At 46.9% G+C, this 12,479-nt stretch overlaps 1 protein-coding gene across 1 annotated transcript in view; it reads right to left on the reverse strand.

The window, feature by feature from the left end:
• The window catches only part of LOC137776554 (transmembrane protein 132B), a 356,123-nt gene that overhangs the window by 214,453 nt on the left and 129,191 nt on the right, over positions 1-12,479 (reverse strand). Inside the window, exon 2 of the mRNA XM_068563133.1 lies at positions 3,571-4,462. Within this exon, the coding sequence (XP_068419234.1) occupies positions 3,571-4,462 (892 nt within the window). The remainder of the gene's footprint in view (positions 1-3,570; positions 4,463-12,479) is intronic.

Genomic DNA, 12,479 nt, shown 5'->3' on the forward strand with positions numbered 1-12,479 from the left:
GAACAAAATAATGCCATTTGCAGCAACACGGATGGACCTAGAGATTATCATACTAAGTGAAGTCAGTCAGACAGAGAAAGACAAATATCATATCGCTTATATGTGGAACCTGAAAAAGTGGTACAAATGAACTTATTTACAAAACAGAGATAGAGTCACAGATGTAGAAAACAAACTTATGGTTACCAGGGGGGAAAGGGGAGGTGATAAATTGGGAGATTGGGATTGACACATACACACTACTGTATATAAAATATTAATAGATAACTAATAAGGACCTACTGTATAGCACAGGGAACTCTTCTCAATACTCTGTAATGGCCTATATGGGAAAAGAATCTAAAAAAGAGTGGATATATGTATAAGTATAACTGATTCACTTTGTTGTACAGCAGAAACTAGCACAACATTGTAAATCAACTATACTCCAATAAAAAAATTTTTTAAATAGTATCAATTAACACAATAGTATGAATAACATCATCAATTATAGTAAATAATAGTATCAATTAACACTTCCTGAACATCTACAGGGTGCCAGGCACCCTTCTAATTGCTTTACATGAAGCAACTAATTCACTAAATAATGCCGGTGATGATGGAGGGGATGCTTCATTTCCTGTGATGCACCCACTGACCACTTCTGTCTCCCTGACACACAGTGAATGAGTCAGTGATGCCTGCCTTCACAGATTAGAATCTAGCCCCTCTTCTAAGCGTTGCATCCCCCTTTTTTCAACACTATATCAGGAGTTTTTAAATGCTCACAGGAGCCAGATAGGTGAGTGCAATGGGCCAGGTGTGGGACAATAGGGTGTAGTGGGGACTGGGGTGAACTAGGCAATGCATGATCCATCTAAAGGGGAAAGCCACTCCCTAACTACAGCCAACTGTTGCCAAGTTACCAAATCTTCAACACTTTCCAAGTAAATGACACATGAGATCTCCCTATTGTTACAGGTTGGCAACTCTTTTCAATATTTTAAGGGATTCCATATGAGCTTTAAAAAGAAAGAAAAAAAAAAAAAAGCATACATCTGTGGCCTAGATTTGCTGTGACCACAGTTTGCAAACTCTAGGCTAGATGTTCTTCCTTTGGGACAGTCCCAAGGCCCCACCGTTAACCGCCCTGTGGATACTACTCCCTGGAGACTGACAATTCACGATTTGACCTCTCAAGGGAACGTCAGTGTTATAATCCATTTCAGCTCTAAAATTAACTTCTGTGGGAAAGAAAAAACGTGAGGGGTTTCTCCTCACCATGAAGATAACACTTCAGGAGGCTCTGCATTGTGGATACTGGATCCTCTTCTGGTCTCAGCAGCCTCTCCCTCCCTAAACTGACCCTCAGCTCTGGCATGACTGAGCCACATGCAGCCTGGGGGTGCGGCAGTGGCCCCCTCCTGTCTTCAAAAGGCAGTGGGCCATGGGGGTGAAGGGCACAGGCTCTAGAGCCAGACCACCGGGATTCACACTCACTGCTCCCTAGCTGTGTGACCTTGGGCAAGATACTTAACCTCTCTGTGCCTCGGGAAAATGGGGATGATAGCCGTACTTGCCTCCTTGAGTTGTTTGTTGTCAGAATTCAGTGAGTTAAGGCATGTAAACGACATAGAACATGGCCTGGACCATTCTAAGTCCTCAGTGAAAGTTACCTAGTACTGTTTATGACATTCCCCTGTCCTGAAATGCCTTTCCCAGCCAGGCTCCCAGACTTCCCCGACCACCAGGCCACCTGCTCTCCCTTTCCTCAAACTTCTCACCCAACAACATTCTCTCTACACCAGGGATGGCAAATAAGTTTAGTCTTAAGTGTCATACCCTCTACCTCACATGAATTGGTAGGGGCTGCCTGGAGTTCTGAGCTCAGTGCAGTAGATTAGTAATGTCTGTCACAGCAGAGTGCTGAGGTGCTGCAGTTGACTGGTCATGTCTGCCTTGGGAGAGGGAGGGGCAGGAAAGCAGAAACCATCCCTTTGCCATTCTTGGTCTATAGTGAGCGGCTTGCACTGCCTGGCATTGGAAGAATCTCTGCAGAGCAAGAACTGGGTTTTAGACCACCCCAGTCCCACCAGTGGGGTGACTAGCACAGGGCTGGGTCCACACCAGTTTCTGAATCAGTTTTACCACCAAGACTAACTCAAGGGGCTCCGAATAGGAAGCCTGCTTCCTGCGGGCTACTAAACCCACCTGGGATCTGCCAGAGCCTCGGGATACCGTTGCCAGGCTCTGAACAAGCGCACCTCCAAACAGACGTGATCTGGTACATCAGGGCCTCCGTCAGAATCAGAAGGACCATACTGGGCTCACGATTAATTCTGATTTTTTCCTCACCTGCACCCAGCAAAACAAAGCCCCACATGCACTGCAGTTTATATGTCTACCAGCTCGGCGTCTGAGGACCGGGAAACACCACAGCCTAACATTCAGTGGAGACTCCTCATGTGCCAGGCACTATTCTACGAACTTTATTAACTTGTGTAATCCTCACAACAACCCTGGCAGATAGATCCCATCATTATCCCCATCCTACCAAAGAGGAAGCTGAGGCCCAGAGAGGTTAGGTGACTTGCCCCAGGACACACAGCCGGTATGTAGCAGAGCTACTGCTGCTTCCTACTGCTACCCAGGAACCTATGTGAGCAAAATCAGCTAAAGACAGGTTTGTCCCCCTAGCGCAGAGAAGTTCCTCACTTTCTGCAATCCTAAAACCAAGTCTTTGTCCTATAGATAGAGACAGCTGCTTTGCTTTGACAAAGGATTCTTTACTGATGAAAAGCTGCGAGGTGGGAAACACTGTCTCAGAAAGCTCCTTCATGGATTTAGAAATTGGAATTCATTTACAAGGTGTCCACTTCCGGGCATTATGGGATTCTGCCTGGCACATCAAGGAGGCAGTAAGAGGTTCAGACTATCACGTGAGAGCCTGAAGGGGACAAACTTGGACCTCACAGCCCGAATTGCTGCTCTCAAAGCAGAAGTTTTAATCCTGGCTTCACACCAGAATTATACTTAGGGGGTGCTTAGAAAATAGGGATGCCCAGGGCCCACCCCCAAATACTCTGCTTTACGTTGTCCGGCGTGTTGTTTCGATGGGTCTTATTTCATGTCTGTAAGTTTCCTCACGATGCTGGATCCTCAGCAAAGCATCAACAGCCACTTGATAGACTAACAACGCATTGACGATCAAGAGTTGATTCCCGGGCTTCCCTGGTGGCGCAGTGGTTGAGAATCTGCCTGCCAATGCAGGGCCCGCGGGTTCGAGCCCTGGTCTGGGAAGATCCCATATGCCGCGGAGCAACTGGGCCCGTGAGCCACAACTACTGAGCCTGCGCGTCTGGAGCCCGTGCTCCGCAAACAAGAGAGGCCGCGATAGTGAGAGGCCCGCGCACCGCGATGAAGAGTGGCCCCTGCTCGCCGCAACTAGAGAAGCCCTCGCACAGAAACGAAGACCCAACACAGCCAAAATAAATGTATAAAAATAAATTAATAAATTAATTAATTAATTTTAAAAAAAAGAAAAAAAAAAGAGTTGATTTCCATCCCATCCAAGCCCGCAACGCCTCTTACCTAAGGGTGAAGCGGTCAGCCACAGAACCACTGGCCAGAGAGACCAGAAAGGTGGCGGTGTCCCCTTCCCGGACCAGGTTCAGAGGTACGGAGATGACGACGTTCTCATCCAGGCTCAGCAGGGACCACTTCAGATCGTCTTGGGTCGGGTAGACCACGACACTCCCGATCCTCTCCCGGGCTGGAGGCGCTGGCGGGGGGCCGTCCTGGCCCGAGTGGATGTTGTTCTCCCACTTGCTGTCCTCCTCCAGGGGACACTGGCCGGCCGGGTCGGCCGGGTACAGCGTGAAGAAGAGCTCCATGGCCGTGCCGCCCAGCAGGGCCGGGATCTCCTCCTCGGGCTCCAGGTCCAGCCCAGAGCTGAACCACTCGGGCAGCACCTCCAGCTCGGCCACACACAGCCCAGGGGTCCCTTGCAGCCGACAGCTGGCCGCCACTTCCCTGGCCTCCGGGAAAGCAAACATCTTGACGCAGGGCAGCTGTTCCGCAGGGTCGCCGTCGGCCCAGCCCATCCCGGTGATGTAGAACAAGGTCTGCACTTTGGGTCTGTTGGAGTAGATGGAGCTGCCGAGGATGTGGGCTTTCAACTTCCAGTTGAAGGGAAACTGGCCCATGTTGCCAAAGGGTGCAGAGGTCAGCATGAGCTCCCGGGGGACCGTCTTCTCGACTGAAAATGGCCCATAGCTGGCATTGACCATCGGGGGGCTCCTGGCTCGGTAGATAAAGAACGACTCCGCCCGGGCCTGCAGACTGCAGTTCCGAGTGACGTCCTGGTTGGCCTCTTTCAGGAAGAAGGACTCCTCTGCGTTAGAGACGTGGAAGCTCGTGGGAAGGTAAGCAGGGAGCGAGGAAAACCTCTGCAGGCTGTCCACGATGGCGCGGCTCTCCGTCACTGCACGAGAAACGAAAGCAGAGGGAGAATGAGAGCCGCGTCCGGAGAGGAGATGAAATTAACGCAGGGCCGCCTCCACCCGTCCGCACAACACACGCCCACTGGCCACGCCCATCCGACGCCTGGCTCTCCTCGCGGTGAAAGTCCTGTCATTACGTGAAGTGTGTTCCGAAATAACCAGGGCAAGGGTGGGAAGGAGCCCCGTGTGCCACTGATCCAATCGTCCTGTGACTGAATTACCGCCCCCTGGAGGGAAAACGTCGCACCCTCTTGCTCTTGCAAAGCCCCGAACTCAGAGGATCGTGGTCATCTCTGTTGCAGTCACCCCCCCAGAGAGTAAGCTGCACACCTACCAAGCCCACTCTACAACCAGGCACTGGACCATTGTATATGACGTGTTAATGCTTGATTACTTTGATATTTATGCTTCTTCCCATCCCTCCTAGATGTGGTGTCCACGTGCATGTTTAGACACCACCTAATTCTTTTTGAAATGAGGGTGAAGCGATGGCTCAGCGTTCCCACTTCTAGAAATCTCTCCTTCCGAAACACGAGTGAGAATTCATAAAGATCTGTTTATCTACAAGGATGCCCACTGCAGCATCCTTTTGAATTGCAGACAAACTTATTTTATGTGCTGGAGCCAGAAGACTGGATTTGAATCCTGGCTCTGCCACTTCCTAACTGAGCAACCTTGGGCAAGTTACTTAACTTCTCTGTGCCTCAAACGTCCTCATATAAAGTAGGATATAAATAAAAATGATTGTAAGGATTAACGAGTTAATAAATATGAAGTGCTTAGAACAGTGCTGACACACATAAATGCTCAATCTTTACCTGTTATCATTATTATTATTTACTAGTTTAAACCATTCCAAAAGTTTAGTAAGAGGAGACCAGATAAACTATACACTTTTACAGTGGGGTAACAGGCAGCTGTAAGAAAAATGAAGCAGAGCTATATCAGCATGTTTGAAAAAATGTCCACAATATGTCATTAAGCATAAAAAATTATAAATGTATCACATATGATCCTATTTAGGTAATTTTTTAAGATTCTATATGTACATATGTAAGTGTACATATATTTATGTTTGGTATCTATAGAATCCAGAAAGGATTTTTGCCTTTTACCACTTATGTTTCTACCTTCTTAAAACTTGTTATGATAATCATGTATTACTTTGTTAATTAAAATACATATAAATATACATAAACATGTATATGTGGGCATATGTATATGTGCGTGTGTGTTTCTTTCAAGTGGGGAAACACAAAGAGCAAAGACCCAAAGAGCTTCTTCAAAGTGGAGACAGCCCACCAGGAACCAGGGTTGGCAAATCAGGCCAAGAACAGACAGGAATTCTTCCTTGCCCTGAAATAAACCTCTGCCCCTGGAGCCTGGCTTCCAACCAGAGCAAGAGGAAATAAACCAGGCGGCAGTGTTTACAATACAGCATCACCAGAGGATAAAAGGCAAATAAATACTCCATTGACTCTGACTCCTGGTAACATTTTTTCTGCAGCCGTTACAAATTCTGTGAAATACAGTTTTCTGTTGACTTAAATAATTTTTGGCCTTTTCAGGGCTGTCCTTGGTGAGCTTTCCTTTCCTAGTGGATGGCAAAATTGTAATTAGGAGATTGTGAAACAGATACAACCACGAAAGGGCTGACGCATCCTTTCTCCAAGAAGGTGTTCAGAAGGCAAGTTCTCTGTGAAATGCTGCACAATCTCACTTACATGCAGAATCTAAAATAGTCAAATTCGTAGAAGTAGAGAGTAGCATGGTGGCTGCCAGGGGCTGGGGGGAGAGGAAGGGGGGATGTGGGGCAAAGGGTACAAAGTTTCAGTTAAGCAAGATGACCATGTTCTGGAGAGCTAATGTACCGCAATGCGACATAGTTAACAACCCTGTATTGTACATTGTAATTTGCTAAGAGAATGGGTTTTAAAATAAATCTTCTCAACACGCACACATACACACACACACACACACACACACAGCGATAACTAGGTGGAGGTAATGAATATGTTAATTAGCTTGATTATGGTGATCATTTCACAATGTACACATATATCAAAACACCAAATTGTACACCTTAAACATATACACTTTTTACAGGTCAGTGATATCTCAGTAAAGCTGAGGGGGGAGGCACTTCCCTGGTGGTGCAGTGGTTAAGACTCCGTGCTCCCAATGCAGGGGGCCGGGGTTCGACCCCTGGTCGGGGAACTAGATCCCACATGCGTGTTGCAACTAAGAGTTCACGTGCTGCAACTAAGGAAGCCACGTCCCGCAACTAAGGAGCCCGCATGCGGCAACTAAAGGAGCCCGCCTGCTGCAACTAAGACCCAGTGCAACCAAATAAAATGTGTATGGGGTCAGGGGGGAAGAAAGAAAGAAAGTTCTCAAGTGTCATCAATATGGCCAGTCCTGGGTCAGATTAATTACTGGAGGAGAAGTGTTATTCATTATTCATTTCTCCAATTATCTATCTAAATATATTTACTACTCACTTACTATATTTCCAGCCCTGGTAGGGATATCACAGGGGCAAGACAGATGTGGTTTCCGCCTCACGGAGCGGGCAAACTTTGGAGAAAGGCGCGGCTAACCTACACAAGGCAGTTACAAAAGTGAACATTCAGACCCTTCAAAACGCCCGTCCCAATAATTCTCCACCTAGGAATTCACGAGAAGGAAATAAGAGATCATCAGAAAGGAGGTTAATGTGCAAGCGTCAACACGAGTATGAGTTATAACAGCAACACACAGGAAGCAACCTAAAAACTCATCATGAGGGCAATGATTATATAAATGATTAAAGTCTTACTCTGTGTGAGATATTAAGCGGTCATCAAAACCAAAATTTCAACAAATATGTAGCGCCGTGAGAAAATGCTTACGACATCTTAAGTGAAAGAACAGACGTCAAATCTTGATTTAAGTTATCCCACATCTTTTTAAAATATATTTTCAATAGTAGATATTTTATGTATGTAATATATATACATACATAAACATGCATATGATAAATTCACTTTCATAATATAGACCTGGGTTTCCTCCAGATTGCATCCCCATAGATCGGGCAGGATTCGGATCAAAGACGGAGGAGGAAGAGAGATGACTTTGAAGAAGGAGTCTCATCCAAAGGAAAGATTTAGCTGTTGCCGCCACCAAGGGGCAATTTGTATTTTGACAATGTCAAGCAATGCAGAAACACCATTCCAGATGAAATTTAAAGTATTTTTTGGTTGGTTTATTTCCCCTCTCCAAACCAAGAAGTTAAATTCTTGGTGAATTTACCCATAAATTAATTGGCAACGAGGGAAGTCTGTCTTCCAAAGCCTGACAATATGCTTCAGCGGAGATGGGTGGGCACACAGCCGACCAGATTTGGGAAGAAAGAGGTTCAAATTTTACCTTCTCATAAACCCTAGGCGAAGCCCAAGGCAAGGTTTAAATTCTGACTTATTTACAGATGTGGAAAGGGAAATTAAAATAAATGCAAAGTTTAATATGCTCTGTTTCCATTGTGGACTTGTTTTATTTTTTCATTATCATTTACATCGATATTTTATACCTCTCAAGAATTGATTTACAAGAAATTTAAAGCTGAGCCTTCTCTCTTCTTTATTATGGCCAAAGCCTGCATTTTATCTGAAATAACAGTGTGAAGTTTACAATCCTGTCCCACCATAACTCAAGCAAAATGCAATACAAATTTTGTCTGAAGGCTGATATGGAAAGCCATAAATATCAGCTGCCAGATCCTCATTTTGTCCTCAAACCAGATTGCCACAAGATATGACATCCAAATTTAGGAGCATTTTATGAAGCCGAGAGACTGTCCTTAGACAGACATCCGGGGTCTGAGAAGCTAACACCCCTACCTTTAGTCCCCTAATGTCATATAGTGGCACCATGCTTCTTCCCATTGGCAGGCAGACCATGTGGCCGGAGTTCTGAATGTGAAATGAGGCCTTATTCAGTCTGCTGATTTCCTAGAGGGCTTTTCACCACCCGACTGAATGAGGTGGGTCCTGAGAGCAGAAAATGAGGAAGTTTTGGGCTTCCCTGGTGGCGCAGTGGTTAAGAATCCGCCTGCCAATGCAGGGGACACGGGTTCGAGCCCTGGTCCGGGAAGATCCCACATGCCGTGGAGCGCTAAGCCCGCGCACCACAACTACTGAGCCCGTGCGCCACAACTACTGAAGCCCGCATGCCTAGAGCCCGTGCTCCGCGACAAGAGAAGCCACCGCAATGAGAAGCCCGTACACCGCAACAAAGAGTAGCCCCTGCTCATCACAACTAGAGAAAGCTCGCACATAGCAATGAAGACCCAGCGCAGCCAAAAATAAATAAATAAATAAATAGAAAATGAGGAAGTTTTAGTGAGGCCCAGCTGCAAAGGGCTTCTCGTCACTGCCCCCCTTATGAGCCAAGAAGAAAATCAAGTGCAGGTTCACCAAGAGCACAAGGTGCTCCGGACGGATGCTCTGTGGTTCAAGGGCACTCTGACTGGCAGGTGACTCTGAGGAAGCCCCAAAGAGGACTTCGGGGGGAAACTAACAACTTCCCGGAACGAAGCAGCTCCCAGGGCGCTGGGAGTCCCGGCAGGGACTCTGTGACCCAAAGTGCGTGGGTGGACACCACTGCTGTGCTTGGCACGCGAAAAATACTCCTGGGCACGTGCCTTGGTCAGGAGTGGAGGGACCTGCAGCTCCAAGATAATGCAGCCCACAGACTCACAAACCTTTCCACTACCATCGCCAGCCCTACCTGGAAGCTGAGTACCAGTCTTGTGGCTCCTGGTCACCCACCTGAGGGTCAAGGCCTGTGACATGTCTGCAGCTGAGTCTCTTCTCATTCCCACAAGACAACACAGACATGCACAGCCAGGAATAGAAGGCTCTCCTTCCAGTGGGCCAGATGGCCAGGTCTTTGAAAACCAGCAGCAAGAGAGATTGCTCGCTGATCTGTCAAAGAGTGGTCCTGAAGAATAGCTGCCACCATCTGGGCACCCCCATGTCCATGGTCACAGTGGCCAGAAGCTACAAGGAGGCCCTTGGAAGCATTCATATCCGTTCAGAATGGTGCAGTGGATCTTGTTTCTGGGGTGGAGGAATGAACCAGGAGTTCATTCACGCGCGTGTTTTCCTGTCTGTCTCCACCCTGTTTCTGTGTCTTCCTCTGTGAACTTTTGCACTTGCTGGGAAAGCTCATCACCCACCTGTGAGCAGAGCAGACTCCTTCCTACCAGGATTTCTCAGCTCAGGAAGGGTTTTTCCAGCCCTGTCCCTGCTCTTCTCTGCATCACAGGAAACTACATTTCCCAAGCTCCTTTGCTCCCTGGCTTCTGGATGCAATGGGATGCTCTGGTAGAAGATGGAGCATGAGAGGTATTTCTCCCCTTGTCCGCCAGCATTTCCTGGCAGAGACCGTGCCTCTTCTCTGATTCCAGCCCTCTTCACGCTCCCCACCACAGATACAGCTCTCCTAGGCAGTAGTTCTAATATCTACTGGATAGTTCCAGCTTCTGGGTTCTGATAATCCAATTTCCCCACTTTGTCCCTTCAGTCCAATTGGTAGCAGCTTCCGGCTGTTATTAATTTCTGGATTACTTTACCATTCCCAGAAGGTGTTTACCATGCCCGCCTTGGTTTCACAGATCTTCCATCACCTGAGTAACTAATTCCCTTGATTAAATTCCCTCTGTGGAAATAACTAGAGTGGTTTCTCTTTTCTTGGCTAAAGCCTGACAAATACATCCAGTCACTAATCACACCTCCCTATTACATTTCTTCAAGGCCACGGTCACCACATGAAATTAGCCTTCACGTTTTTACCTGTTTATTTTCTATCTAGTCTCTCTATTAAAATTCAAGCTCATGAGAGCACAGACTTTGATATCCAGTTTATTGCTGAATCTCCAGTACCTAGCAGAAGAAGGTAAACAAATATGTGCTGAGTGAATGTCCATCAACTAAGACTGCCATGGTTTAATGCTTGAGAGAATAAATCTCTCTGTGTTCCTTCTGAACCTTTCTTTGGCTTCTCCCCAGGGTTGTTAATAGATATCATTAGTATTAACAAATCATTGGTCCATCACATTATTACTCCATTCATGTCCTCTCAAATATCACATCGCTGTGGTCACTAAGCTGGTTGCTAGGTTTGCCAAGCAAAGCACTGCAATTCTCACATGGAAGGAAAAAATACCACTTAAAGGAGAAACAGCACTTACAGAGCACTTGTGGTGTGCCAACACACCTGGGCATATATAACTGCTACGTCCGTTGATTATCACAATGGTTGTGAGATGAACAGTTAGTCCCTTTTGGAAAATGGTGAAACTGAGGCACAGAGAAATTAAGCAGTTTGAACATGGTCGAAGTTAGGGTTCAAACCAGCTCTGTCCAATTCCAAAGGCTTTCCACTTCTCTGTATGGCCCTAGGGCCAACTGGCCTGGTGGTTCTACGGTGAGGCCAAGGCTATATGGAGGTCAGCTGAAGGAGCTGGAACTCAATGCTCACTATTCCAGGTTCATGGACAAAATCCCTACACACCCAGTGAGGTTTTCATCACTCTACCGTCACAGGTGACTGTCTCCTATCCCAGGTACCAGCCTGGATTCCCAGGTAGAGCAGGAAAATAGATACAGTTGACCCAGTTGCTGGCAAAGCAGCCAGAGATCCATACCTTTAAGGTAGCAGTAAATGTGGAAAAGTACGGCTACCTGTAAACCCCTGCACATGGCCTGGAACCTCAGGAGGAGTAGCCAATGCAACAAGTCAAACCAAACGCTCTCAGGTTAAGGAGGAGAAGTGCAAGTGGTGAGTTATTCATGAACTACCAGCTGTGGTGGAATTTATTGTACATCCTCATCCAGTTTGCTCCCACCCCCACCTGTATCCCGTCACTGTACCCTGGGGACCAGATCCTTCCACGCCTCTGCATTTGAAACACAAGTCACTGATCACATAACCAAGAAAAGGCAGCAAATACTTAACTATTGAACTCAAAAGCCACCCATATAACAGTAAGATGGGAGAAGTCAGATGAGTTTCTGTCTTTCTCAACCAGATAAAATACACCATGGCTGAGAGAGAAGGAGAGACCATACAGACAGGAGGCCATGAAGCCACCAAGGCCAGCTGGTCATCAGGCAGGAGGGATGCTCGCCTTTGTCCCAAGATTCTTCTCAAATTTCAGAGTGGGGAGCCCTGTGTGGCCAAACATGGGTTGTTCACAAGGACAGGAAACAGATAAAGAGCAGACCAGAAGCAGGGGGAAAACAGGAAGCAGAAGAGAAGCAGACAGGAAGCAGACAGGAACAGACAGCAGGGAGCAGGTCCCTTCTCCCAGCTCCAGCCCTGCAACCTCCTACAGCATCCCCCACCCCCACCCCCGTTAGCAGAGACTAACAAGAAACAACTGGCTAAGAGAAACGTGGTTTTCAGATTCCAGCCCCCAGCCTTAAAGACCAGAGAACGGAAAGATGAGTTTGGAACTAAGAGACAGTAACTTAACAACTGAGATCCCATTTGTCAGAAGAGAAGATTGCAGCAGAGAGGCATTAAGTCTAGTAAATGATGGTTCCAGGTCAGGATTCCAAAAAACTGGCTCTATAGTGTACACCCCTAACCACCGCCCTATAGAGCTTCACACATCGAGCCCACTGGGGAAAGGAAGAACTCTTATTCCTTGATCTCCAGGCTGTCCCATAATTCCTTCTTGGTCCAGAGGGAGACAGGGAGACTCTAGAGAAACACAAAATAAAACCCAGAAAGTGAGAGTTTTTAGAGAAGAAGCCAGGAATCCAGAATTGTGTGTCCCCATCAGAGGCTGCAGAATCGTAGCAGGAACCATGGAGAACTCCTAGGTACTATACTGTAGTTTGTAGAACTATCAGTGGAATGGAGAATATGGGAATAACAAACATCCGGTCTGGAGGAAAAAGATAAAGACTTTGGTTTGGACACATTCGAGTTAAGGTGAAAGGGAGA

This window comes from Eschrichtius robustus, chromosome 14, assembly GCF_028021215.1.
Source record: "Eschrichtius robustus isolate mEscRob2 chromosome 14, mEscRob2.pri, whole genome shotgun sequence".
In the NCBI taxonomy this organism is placed as follows: Eukaryota; Metazoa; Chordata; class Mammalia; order Artiodactyla; family Eschrichtiidae; genus Eschrichtius; species Eschrichtius robustus.